General features: G+C 43.1%; 1 protein-coding gene across 2 annotated transcripts in view; it reads right to left on the bottom strand.

The window, feature by feature from the left end:
- The window catches only part of LOC148658043 (uncharacterized), a 42,269-nt gene extending 30,320 nt beyond the window's left edge, over positions 1 to 11,949 (bottom strand). Inside the window, exons 1-3 of one of the 2 annotated variants that reach the window (XR_015940020.1) lie at positions 11,021 to 11,949; positions 9,009 to 9,099; positions 3,198 to 3,631 (exon numbers count right to left, since the gene is read on the bottom strand). Coding sequence is in view for 1 of the 2 variants with exons in the window: in XM_088638940.1 (XP_088495066.1) it covers positions 3,198 to 3,631; positions 9,009 to 9,099; positions 11,021 to 11,148 (653 nt within the window). In the remaining variant the exon portion in view is untranslated. The remainder of the gene's footprint in view (positions 1 to 3,197; positions 3,632 to 9,008; positions 9,100 to 11,020) is intronic. The other variant, XM_088638940.1, reaches the window with a different exon arrangement.
- Between the last annotated feature and the right edge of the window lie 1,044 nt (positions 11,950 to 12,993).

Below are 12,993 nucleotides of genomic sequence, written 5' to 3'. Positions count from 1 at the left end.
TCCTTGATTCTGTTTCGACTTCATGGTCAGCCTGTCTGGAGTTTGTCAGGATCTGCTGTTCTGTCATATCTTTAAAGTCAATAAGGCACCCAGCCAAGCAAAGGGTTCGTTTTTGTGTGTGTGTTCTCCTTTGCCCTTGCTATGTGTAAAATAAAAGATCTCTCCACAACATCTCTGACTTTACTGTGTTTTCTCTGTCTCTCTCTCCTTCTCATCCCCTGAGTGGCCATCCTCTAATTACCCTGCTGTAAATAGAGTCATTATTTGGCCTACATACTTCTAACAGCACAAAACATGGCTTCATTTTCCCTGTCAATGTGGTTGTTTTCCAAGCCCTTGGGCTCTCCTGCCTCATTGACAGCAGGTCTGTTAGCGAGTACCTGTCCACAATAAATTGAGGCCATTCGCTCAGCAGTGATATCACTGCTTCTCTCAAGGCCGTAACCTTCCGTTCCAAAAATAACTATAAATATTGCCCAAAAATCAGCTTAATTCTGAAGCTCCTATTTATTTAATTTCATATTTACAGATGACTCATAGCATAAGCGGAGAGTCTAAACATAGCTTTAGCCAGTATTTAGTCAGTGCTGGCACACTTGAGGAAAGGGACTGCATGCCAACACTGCGTGTGAATTTGCATCTAATTCGCATTAGTGTCAGCAAGAGGCTTGGCCTGGCTGGTCATAGGACATAGACTTCACAAGTGTGGTAAAGTGTGCGTTCCCAAGTTAATCATTCTTTCACCTGACTCCATTCCTGGATAAAATCATTTATTCAATCCCCTGGAGATCCCAGCTCCCTCACAGCCCAGAGGAGTATAGTAGAATGACACAATCAGTCAGGCCAAAGCCTAAATCCAGAAACTTATAGGTGTCATCTTGCCAGACACCACTTAACCCACTAGAAGCCATCACAATCTTCATGATCAGCAAACTCTTCCAGTGGACTTACATTCAGGACAGGCTGCAGCTCAGGTTTAACGGGAACCGCCAGCAGCTTCCAGTTGTCCTGACACCCTTAAGAAGGCCATTATGAAACACCTCGAGAAACTCTCTAGGGTTTCATTAGAAACAGGCATTTTTCATGTGATTACACAAGGGGTAAACAACATTGATCTATGAACTTGCTTATGTTGTAAAGAAGCAACTCACTACCCATTTTAAAAGAAGAAAAATCAGTTTCCCCAGCTAAGAAAGCAGCACATGTCATTAATGGTCCTCCCGTTACGAATGCAAAAGAATCAAGTGAACAGAGATCACTACTGGAAAATATGGAACCATTTCTGAAGTGAAGGGCAGCGTGTTACAAATTACAAAGAATTCTGCTAATTCCAAATGTATTCACACACAAGAAAAAGACAGAAATGGAGGTGATAACTGGGATTACTTAGCAGAGATGAAATTTCAGGACAGATGTGCTTTGGCTGTAGGCTTTGGCTGTATCTCTTGACAAAAGGAGCATGGTGACATGACAGCAGAGACAATGACTCCAGCTGAGAGGTGCAGAAATCTGGGCTACTTTGTGTTTCATTTTACAACTTAAAAGCCATTAGTTGTTAAAAGCCATACAATATCTACACACGGCTTAAGAACATCCCTATTCATCCTGTGTTGTTATGACACCTACAGTCACAACAATGAGCATAACAACGACACATTATGTCTATTATGTTTGGACAGTCAAACAGAAACTGAAAAAAAATCTTTGGTCTCAACAGGAGTGATATGAAACCTCTAAACACTGACCTTAAACTCCTGCAACATTAATACTTCATCTGTATTCACCTTGTTAAAGATTGATAAAGGATAAATAAAGGAAGTATTCCTGAAGGATAACAGATCTGCACACAGACACAGCATTAAATACAGGCTTTTCAGACTTAAAAAGAGTGGTTCCTTTTAAAAAACACTAATTAGAGCAAGGGGAGAGTATGATAATTTAAGACCAAAACAGGTCTGGACCCAGCTTACTCCAAAAAATTGATCCCCAGAACTTTCTCTGGTTGAAAACCATGTTGTATACTGTAAGGAATTGTCTCAATAATCTAGCTTCATCGCTAGTGAGTGTGGTGACCCGTAACAATAAGAACATTGTTTTCTGTCTTTTAAGGAAGGAGGAAAGGCCACAGTATTCTGTATTATTCTTAGATATAGATTTCAACACTCAGTCACATGACTGCTTTAAGAAAATGCTCTTTTGTGTGATGTTTAGAAGCACAAATGAAGATATAAGCACTCAATGCACACAAGCTAGTGGTCATTTTCTGTTAAAATTTATTTACAGTTATTTGTCAACCTTTCCTGAATGCAAACAGGCAGGTGGTGCTTAATATTGTCTTGCGATTTCACATTGTCTTGTGAATTTTTTATGGAAGACTCAATTCCAATTCACAAATTTAATCAGTGCTCATTGTTCATACTAAGGCAGAAACCATTAACCCCACTAGCCCAAAGTCTTCAAACGCATCAGAAAAGTCCAGGGCACGGACTCACCGGACCGCTGATCCGAAACCAAAAGATGCATAAGCAAGGATTGCGCTAAAGGTCATTTAACAAAGAGCTATTTCTATTTTGTAAAATAACACAATACATTCCTGACTTTCAGCCTGTCATGGGGCTGACGTGATTGATATTTCACTTTCAATCTACTCCCCATCTACTGAATCACATGAGGCCGTGTTCCCTCACAGCTGAAAGAGCTCTCAGTCATCCATCCCCATGCAGTCGCCTCAGGCTCGATCACTCTTTCTGCGTTCCTAGTCCACGGGATAACTCCACAAGTCTAAACAGAACTGCAAGGCGAGGCCTCCAGCCCTATAAGGCTCATCTCTGATGTTTAGACTACAATACTGGCACTGTTCAGGCACTTGTGTATTTTCTATTTAGCTTCTATGATTCATTTATCAACAAGTACTGTTATTTTGATTGTGCATCACAAAGAAAGATTATTAAAAAAAACACCAAAGATTCCCCCTCATTAAGCAGTTTAAACAGAGAATCATAAACGTCTGGTAGAAGAAACAGAACAAAAGAGGGTAAATAAAACATGTGTAATAATATTTTCTGGTCATGTGCATCGGAGCATTTTGCTTATGGCTGTTGCCGACAAGAGAAATTATCTTTTCCCCACATGCACGCAAATAAAAGCGAAACCCCTGAATGACACCATACAGAAGAAAAAAGAAGCAAGATACTTACCAGCACTGTTCCACACGTGAGTCACAGCCCGTGCGTCCGGCAGGAGGAACTGCTGCTGCTTCGCGAGTTGGTGGCTGGGGCTGCCCTCTCTCCTCCCCCTCCCGCCACGGGCAGGCTGGCTGCCCCAGCAGTCCAGCCCGAGGGTCACAGCCTGCCCCGCTCTGCCTTGCCTCCGATGTCATTCCTGCCGGCTCGGGGACCGCATCCCCCGCCTCTGCGGCGCCCTGCTGGCCGGAGCCCCTGGGAGGCTGGGACTCGGGCTTCGGATGCAAGTGAAACAGGCTCCCCAGCTTCTTGAAGAACGCATCTAAGGGAGGCGGCGGCGGTGGTTCATCAGCCGGCGCGCAGGGAGGAGGGTCACCGGCCGGCGTCCGCGTGGGAGACCCTGCTCCATCCTCAGCCGGATTCTCCTTTTCATCCGAGCCTTGGAAAGCCTGGGCAGCGACCACGAGGCGCGGAAAGGAAAAAAAAAAGAAACGAGCCTGTTAACTTTCTCGGCACCGCGCCGCCGGACTGTGCTCTGTGGAGCTCCCGCGATTCCCCAAGGTTTGCCTTTTACAGAAGCAGCACAGTTCTCCGATGCAAATGTGCCTGGGAAGCTGCGAGCTCCCGATTTCCCCCCTCCCCCGAACTCTGCCGATACGGATGTTAACTCTTTCCCTCCTGAGCCCACCAACAATGGCCCCAACCCCACCCCCCCAAGGATGCCCTGCGTAAACCTTTAAATCAATCACTGGAGAAGCACTGGGGCTTTCGCAGGAGGCTGCTGAGCCCTCTTTTTTCGATTAACAAGGTGTTCCCATGCTGCTTCTGTTAGCTCCTATACCGTATATGTGCCAGTGTACAGCTTTTACAGGTTTTTTAGAAAAGCACTCAGAAATAAAACTATTAATAGTACAAGACGAACGCGCCTGTATTTAATCAAGGGACACTTACCGGGCTTCCCAATAAATCTGTATTTTGTTATTTAGATTAATGCTACCTCCTTATGCTGTTTGAGAGTTGTCCGTGTCGCTAACGACGTCAATATTCCTAAAACAGCATTTATAAGTAGTACATGTAGAAAAGCACCTGGATGAATCCAACTTTTTTATTGTTGAACTAAGCTCGCCCTGCAGTGTTTTCCTGCTAGCGCGGCTGAACGACACACCTGTAACAGCTAAATCAGTATCGACATCCCAGACAGGACCAGGATGCTGGGTATTGTTTTGTTGCACCATTTTAGATCACCCTCACCTTACACGATTCTTTTTCTCCTCCACTACCCTAAAAACAAAAAAGCGACCTGCGTCAAAATCACGTTCACGGGTTCATCATTTTTGTATAATCCACGACCGTATGACGTTCTCTCACTGAGTTTATTCCTCAAGAAAGAGCAGCCGTGTCCTGGATTCTTTTTTAATGGAAATTTCTGAAGAGGCAGGACTCTCCTCCTCCCTATGTCCATGGTGGACATGACCCGTGAAATATCCTTTTTGATGTTTACAGGAATTAGCAATTCTATATATAATTATATTATATATAATGTATAGGAATTCATTAAACGTCACTTCACATTATTGTTTTCTGTCCTTTTTTTGCAGCTACTTGAGTGCAACATGCTTATGTATATGAAGAGGGTAAAGGATGAAATGTAAAAACACAATTGTAGTGATGAAATCAAATGTAGGTTTGATGTTCACAGCTGTTGTAAAGCACAGCTACCCAAACACTGAGCCTGTAACAGGCTTCATGGTCCACTGTCAACAACAGCCTGATTTCTTCTCACTTTTCCTATGCAAGCGCCTAAAACAAATAATCCAGCTGACAGCTGGAAGCTTTGAAGAAACAAACCGCAAAGCACCTCCTTTATCTTTACCATCGGGGGCCCAAGTGAAGCAGAAGCCAACATTACTTTTTCTAAAACATTCACAATCTCCAATTAATGTTGTTGTACCCCCCACCACGATTCGAAGAACAGCCCGTTTTGTGTTTTCTAAGTGGCGGCTCACAGACGCAAACCTCACGTCCGCACACAGGGGAGAATGAAGAAGCACAAACAAACGACTTTGTCCCGCCCACCTTCGGGCCACAGGCTGCTACTGATTGGAGGAGAGGCAGGTCCATCCCCAGCAGCACTGCGTGCCTGCAAGTACCTGGGAGGGCCACAGGGGGCGCCAAGATGGATGCCTAATCCTAACCTACCCTCGGGAAACCCAGTCAGTGGGTGTGACGTGACCCAGGCTCAAACCCGCCATTAAAAGAATACAATCTGAGCTCGGGCGAGCTTTAAGAGATGGAATCAATCGAGAGGCTTTTTATCATTTTTTTTTAAATCCAGCGCTAACTAAAATAATATAAATAAGCCTTGTGTTTGAAGAAATGGTTATTGTCCTGTTAAAACAGCACTTCAAAGTGAAGTTCTTCCACTATCGCGATCTGGTACATAAATACAAATGGCGGTGGAAAGGGTAGATGCTGGGAGTTCACCCATACACTAACACTGACACTGACACTATACGAAATCAGCGTCACTACTTACAAGCCAATAGTAGCTAAATAATGCATGACCAGCTGATGGTGCTGCACATGTTTCTGTACCAATTCATCTGTATTATTCTCTTGGACATAAGAGTGTGAACATCTTAGTGGAATATTAAACAAAGGGATACAGATGGCGTTGCTGTAGAAACGCTTTCAAAGCAGGAACTTTTCGACAAATCAAAGGAATTCACATTTTCGAGCTTGCTACTTCTAAACCTGATTTGTTTTTCAAGTGCAGCCACCATAACAGCAGACAATTCATGGGCTGTTCATGTATGAGTCACTGCTAGTTTATAAGTAACTTACAAAACCTATTGAAATGCCTTTGTCAGGGAGACATGTATAACAAGTGGCACTAAAATACATCAAAACAGCTGGAAACACTTGAATTTTTACAACAGGACAGAAGACTTCAACGTTTCTGTCAGGCCTAATTTACCACTCATTAATCCTGATCCAAAGTTTATTTAATCAAAATGAAGGATGATTTATTTTTAGAATTGCTGTAAATGTATTCTTGAAATAAAATCCATGTAAGACTAAATAAAGACCCGATTAGTCATTGCTCTTTTTACTCAGCTTTCTCAGGAAACATACAGTATGTTTTTGGAGCAATTTGTACTCACCTCTAAAATGTACAAAATGTCTGAGGATTCACTGGTAGGTAGGCTTTAATTCTCCATAGAGATTTAGGACACAAGCAGGCGGAAGATTTCTAGCAAGTTTAGCTGTCCCTTTATCCACAGGTTTAATGTTCCAATTACTTCAGCAAGATGTTTCTTGATGGAATAAATAAGTTTCTACTTATATATTGGCATACCAAATGCAGAAGAATTGCATCTTTATCTTCTTGTCTTGAACTCTTTACATTGTAAAAGTGCCTGAAACCACACACGCTGGTTTTGGTGAGGACATTATGCATTTTAAGCACTCCTTTTCCCTGATTTACATTCAAGGGATGTTATGCAGTACATCTTATGACATCCAGTGCACCTTTTCAGTACTGCTTTGCTGCACTTTGCTGTGCTTAGAAAGCAGCATGAAAGTAGCCTTCCACTAAGACGGTAAAGGCCAAAGACTCTTCGGGATCAGTTTCAAGGCTGGAGTGTTTTCCCAGCCCTTTTCTGAATAATCTATATGCACCACTACAGGAAGCACTACACTCATTGCAGTCTACAAGTCTGTCCACATTTGTGCATTTGGGATTTGTAAGTAGCTCTCTCAGTTGCTAGTGCGGACTGACAGTAAATTTCAAGCCAGGGTTTTAAGTGCTCCTGATATAGCTGCTGGCCATAAGCCTCTGCCAGCACATGTGGACTTGCCTGCATCACCCCTGTGTCACCTGACAGGGTGAGAACTGAGGCCAGACTGTGGCATGGAAGAGCACTCACAGGATGTCAAGCCTCAGCAGTTCCAAAGTTCGTCAAAATGAAGTTTTAATGCTGCACGCTCTGCGGTTTGTGTTTAACTGCATACATTTAACTTTTCCACCACGAATGCAAGAACAAAACACAAGTTATGAACTTATAAGAGAAAACAGATTATATATTTCCCGTTGGTTTTTTAATTTCGTTGATAGGGATAGGGGATTATTATTAATTATAGTTATATTAAATTTGACAACTTGATCTGGATTTTAGGAGTCTAGATAGGAATAAGTAAAAGGCTGGGGTTTACTTGTGCGCTTCCACATGGTGACAAAACAGCTTAAAACAGTCCGGATGGAATTCCTCTCAAGACCTTATGCCAAAGACAACTTGCACCAAAATAAAATTATCGTTACGATTAACACAAAAGGCATTATATGGATTTGCAGAAATCAGAAAGCACTCCTTTACAGGGAATGAAAACCTGCTTCAGGGGCTGTGAAACGGAATACTGCTTGCGCAGACAACACGCACAGCTCCGACGCTAAAGATAATCTTCGGACAGCAGCGGTCCTCGGAACCAGTTTTCTTTTCAGGACAGACAGGGTGTAAAACGGGCACAGGGAATGTTAGCTGTGAAGTATGCAGTCATTGGTCCTGCAGGGTTTAATATAAATCTATTTACACTGCTTGTTGAGTGGAAAATCGCTGGATACAAGCCAGTCCTTTGCTGCACGCACCAGCCTCCTCCTTCTGGCAACTTATTTAACATCATTATATGTGGGAAGCCCACACTGATGTAACAACGTAGAGCTAATGCTATTTAAATGATGCATTTGTGTTTGCTCTTTAAATAACCTGAAAAAGAAATTGAATGTAAATGGAACCCATGAAATTAATGGCAATCCTGCCTCTTAAAGAGACAGCACCTACACAGCTTTCAATATTTGCATGAATGCACAGTGATTTGGGATGTATGCGTGTGAGATACACAGTATACACAGTGCTTAAGTATCACACAGTTATATAGATTACAGATCTACCGATACAGTATAGTATGTAACAGTACAAAGGTAGACAGCATTTAGGGCCATATTTTAGATTAATTAAAGATGAGCCCTTATATGAAGAAGGCTATTTTTACCATGGTTTTCAGATTCCAGACTTTCTTTAACTCTTACAGAATTTTATAATGCACACTACTATGAAAAACGAACAGATGCCACAACAAATTACAAAACACTTCAATTATTCCCTGATTTCAGCAGAGCAGTCTTACTGAAAGGATCTGAAATATGTGGGCAAACACTTGTGATGCCCAATATTATGGCATTTTTCTGAGGTTACATGTATTTGAAAAAAGAAGAAAATATCTGCATTAGCAGAACTGATTTGATTCATCGGTGGACTGATTACTGTTTTCCTTTGTCAAATTCACACTACCGAGTAAAGTATTAAAACAAACTAATGTAATACATTTGCAACCAATCCTGCACCAGACATCAAATTTAAATGCACACTTTAGGCCCAACCTGCTCATTTCATTTCTTTACAGTCTCACAGTGAGCAGTGGTCCAAGTGAATACAAACCCACCAACCTTAAAATCCCTTCAGAAATGATCAAATCAGAGCAGACAGGCACCTGCACGTCTGTTCGAGAACACCAGAGCACCAGGCGAAGCCCATGTGAAAACAGGTAGAACATGCAAACTCCACACAGACATGCACTCCCGTTGGACTCAAACCCAGGACTCTGCGGTTGTGAGACAGCAGTGCCATCCCCTATACCAGTCTACCACCTATGTCATTGTCCTTTCTAATCCGACACCCTACTCAGAAGGCCTTAACTTACACGCGGCATTTCTTGTTATTTTATGCTTTTGTGTTTAAAACGTCAGAAGTTCAAATTCAAAGAACATACCTTTGAAAAATCAAAGAACAGACTCTTGGAGGCCACTTCTCCTTTGGTCCCACTGTTTGGACTGTTGATCTCATTTTCTTTATCATCTGAACTGGAAATTAAATAAGCAAATGAACAGGCATGCAAAGCTCAGATCAGGACGTTCAGTAGGAAGTTATTAGGCTGAGCAGAAAAGGACTTTGAATATGTCCTTACACAGCATATCAAGTTAATATTCATAATGTATTGAAGAGGATGAAAATCTTCATCACCACCAGAACACTTGTTATGAAGTCCTAGGCAGTGCTACTCTGAAGAAGTATACTGTACTGTACAGACACCATATGAATAGGTGGGGAATATAAGATAAGATTACTTTATTAGCCATATACAATTTCTTGCATTAGGAATTTATCTTTTCGCATACCCCAATTTGCTCTCCGTGATATACATCGACCACTATAGTGTGTTTTCAGTAAAACAAAGAATGAAGAATTTGTTCAAAATGAAGTACAGTATTGCTATTTAAACAATAAAGAATATGCATCCCTCTTTCAACTAAAAATATGACAAATGATTGGCTTTCCTCTCTAAACAGGAAGAGCTGGTCAATCAAAGTGGCATGTCTAAGCTGTATGATCAGCAAGTAAAATGAGCTAATAACGAAGGCACACGCATTCATGATGTGGGACGTTTTCAGATCATCAGTCATAGACTACAACCAACAAGGAAGCTAGTGCACAAGCATCTCTGACAGACCTGGCAGGATTCTGGGCAAACCAATCAGAAAATTTAAACATACAGTAGAAGGATAGAAGCAACAACAGTTTGCACGTTCTCTCTCTATCAACCTGTGTTTTCTCCGAGTGCTCCAGTTTCCTTTCAAAGACTGCCTTGGTTAACCATTGTATTTAAACTGTCCACCGGTGCATGCCCTGTGGTGGACTGGCTTCCTGTGCTGGGTGCAGTCCTGCCAGGCACACTATTCTTCAGATGGGCTCTGAGTTACCATGACCCTTCCCTGGAATACGTCCAGTCCAGTAACGCATGGCTGTTTAGGGCAGCTGATTCCAAACAGCTGCAGAAAAGGACTCAGGAGGCTCAGGAGTGCAGGAAACCAGGCACTGACTCTACCCAACCGATCAGCTGCTTGTCTACACTTGGAAATCTTGTATATTTTCAACAACAAAAAAATCACTGGAAACCTGCCCTTTTAATATAGATTATAACTGACAATGCTTGACCACAAGCGTTGAATTCTATCAGAAGAACTATAACGACAATGTAAAATGTCACTGCATGACACGTCTTCCTGTGTCCAATGTTTCCCTTTTTTTTGCAGCGTACGATATTGTATTATACATCACTTCCCCCTCACAGCTGAAATGTTCTCAGATTAAAATGCCGACTGACATCAGCTCCAGCAGGCTCATGTCGTTTCTGTAGCAGGAATGCACACGGGGGCAGTTATCCTGGCTAGCCTGCTCCAACCAGAGCACCGCCGCCCCCTCGGACGGCGTTAGACGCCAGCAGATGGTCTCAGCTGTCTCGCCTGGGGCTCCGCTTGCTTCTAGGCGCTGTGCAAAACTTCCAAGATCCCCGCGAAAGAGTTATCTGACAGCTAGACGCTCTTACGTTTATGTCGCCCTCCCTACTGATTCACGTTTTATTTAGGAAAAAAAAAACCACCCAAGTAAATAAAAGCGACTTTCTTTCTCCCGAGACCAAAGCGTAACAGGACCACTAAGGAAATTATCACTTGGTGTCAGCAATAATAACTGCAAGTCTGTAGTAATTACTCACTACCAAATAGAGTTTAGACTTTAAAAACGCTCGTTACAGCACAGAAAACATTGCGTTGCTGCTTAAATCCACGCTAGATTTGCATAAACACAGCTGCTTCAAATTGCTGCCAGAACAAGTGATAGGCAACTCCCTTTTTTAAAACTTTTTTTTTTTTAACCGAAGGATAAAAAGGAAGACCGCATGCAAACGAGTCCCGCAAGTGTAGTAACAGGATCAAATCGGCGTACCTGTGAAGGCTTTCCGCAGACTCGGTCCCTGTCTTTCCTTGTTCCTGTGACTTGCTTCTCGAAAAAAGCCTCGAAAAGTTTTTAGCGATGTCTTCCTGCCAAGAACTTTGTCTTTTCATACTTGACATTGTTGGCGATCACAAATACCGGATTGCGCGACGTTTTTTGGGCGAGTCTCTCGACAAAAAAAAAAAAAGCGTGTTAGAACTAACGTCTTCCAAGCATAGCCGATAACTTTGTAATCACTCCAATCTGACTGGCGGGAGTCAAACCCACACTGTACTTGTTTCCTTTTTGTTTTAATGCCTCTTAGCTATAAGGAAGAAGAGGAGGAGTCTGTGAACTCCGTTTGAATGACTTATGCGCCACTCAAGTTTTAACAAGAAGCGTTTTTAGTTATGCGGACTTGTGCTGCAGTTACCAAAGCTTTGCCCCGCTCGTTAAATCCCGTCAAGACCAGCTGTGTGAGGCGTGTTTTAAAACGAGTTTAATGCTAAAAGACATGCCTTGCGGGCCCTTGACATAGAAGAATTAACTCCCGCATGCGTGACTGGACTCTAGTCCTGAAAACAGGAGGAGTGCCTCTTAATTCAAGATTTGTGTTTTCACCGGGATGTCGACGTTGTTGACCGGTGCACAGCTGGTGCCGTACCGCCTTGCAACACAGCTTCCAAGAAGAAGAGCGTCTTGTTACAGCGTTATATAAATGTGCTGGGGCTGTGCTAAAATTCCACCCGGAGGTGTTGGAATCTGGGCACAAACTGTTTCCCAACGGGGTACAGACTCTGTGTGATTGCCAGTGACGTTAATCCCACGTCCTTCTGCCCATTGGCAAAGCAATAGCATAATAGCCTATGGCCCAGTAGCGCAGCACGGCCGGCCTCTGTGGAAGCAAGAGGGGACGTGGGGCGGTTTGAGCGGCAGCACCGCCCGACACAGGCTGGCACGGTGTAACTCCACTGGCCAGCCGATTGAATTACGCTGATTAAGCGACTGAATGAGCGAACCTGGGACCACACAAGGCCTAATGGGTTATTTATCGGGCGTTGCGCGGTCGAAGTGTGGATGTGACTTCCCTCTCAGATGACATCATTTTTTCCTCCCCGGCGTTTGCTCTCCGGATTCCACAAAGCTGTTCTCATATCGATTTATTTGGCACCCCTAGTGGTGCTGCTGACATGTCCCAAATGTACTCGTCCGACGCAAGTCCTCGTGATTTCGGTTCAGTTCAGTTTATTGTCATGTGCACAAGCGCAATGAAATGCTTATTTGCATGTACGCTCCAATACAAAGACATTAAGGAAACACCCCCCCGCCCACACACACACAAAACATGAACAAAGAACAGCAGCAGTAACAACAAGTTAAATAACATGCAATTAAAAAAAAACCATGAGTGTGAGCCAGGGGTAGGGGTAGATTATGGAATTATGGACAAGCGCATATGCATAAAAGAACTTAAAATACGCCTTTAGTAATTTTAATAATAATAATTGCTTACACTTATATAGCGCTTTTCTGGACACTCCACTCAAAGTGCTTTACAGGTAATGGGGACTCCCCTCCACCACAACCAATGTGCAGCCCCACCTGGTTTTAATTGCCTTAAGAAGTAGTAAGAGGTCAAGTGTCTCTGTATAGGCTTTTCTTGCAGAAACGGCGCATTGATTGACGCTGGCCGGGTGACTGAAGGTGTTCGTATGGAATTATCTGGTGTGTGTCGCCTTTTGTTCCCTCCTTCAAGTGAGCAGAGGATGTCTGGAAGCAGAAGAGGTGCAAGAAAGTCATTGTCTGTTATCAATGTTTTTCGGAGATTAGATCAGCCGTCAGAGGAAGAAAAAAGGAGGACCACAGGCGACTCTACCGACCTGCCTTAGACTTTGATCTGCGAGAGGTCTGGGCTCCACCAGCCTTGGTCATACAATGCCATTCAATTCATGTTGACTGAATCTTCTGTGATCTTTAGGCCCACA

The sequence above is a fragment of the Lepisosteus platostomus genome, chromosome 7 (assembly GCF_059453375.1).
Source record: "Lepisosteus platostomus isolate fLepPlt1 chromosome 7, fLepPlt1.hap1, whole genome shotgun sequence".
Classification (NCBI taxonomy): domain Eukaryota; kingdom Metazoa; phylum Chordata; class Actinopteri; order Semionotiformes; family Lepisosteidae; genus Lepisosteus; species Lepisosteus platostomus.
This window is presented reverse-complemented; position numbering and strand designations above follow the sequence as displayed.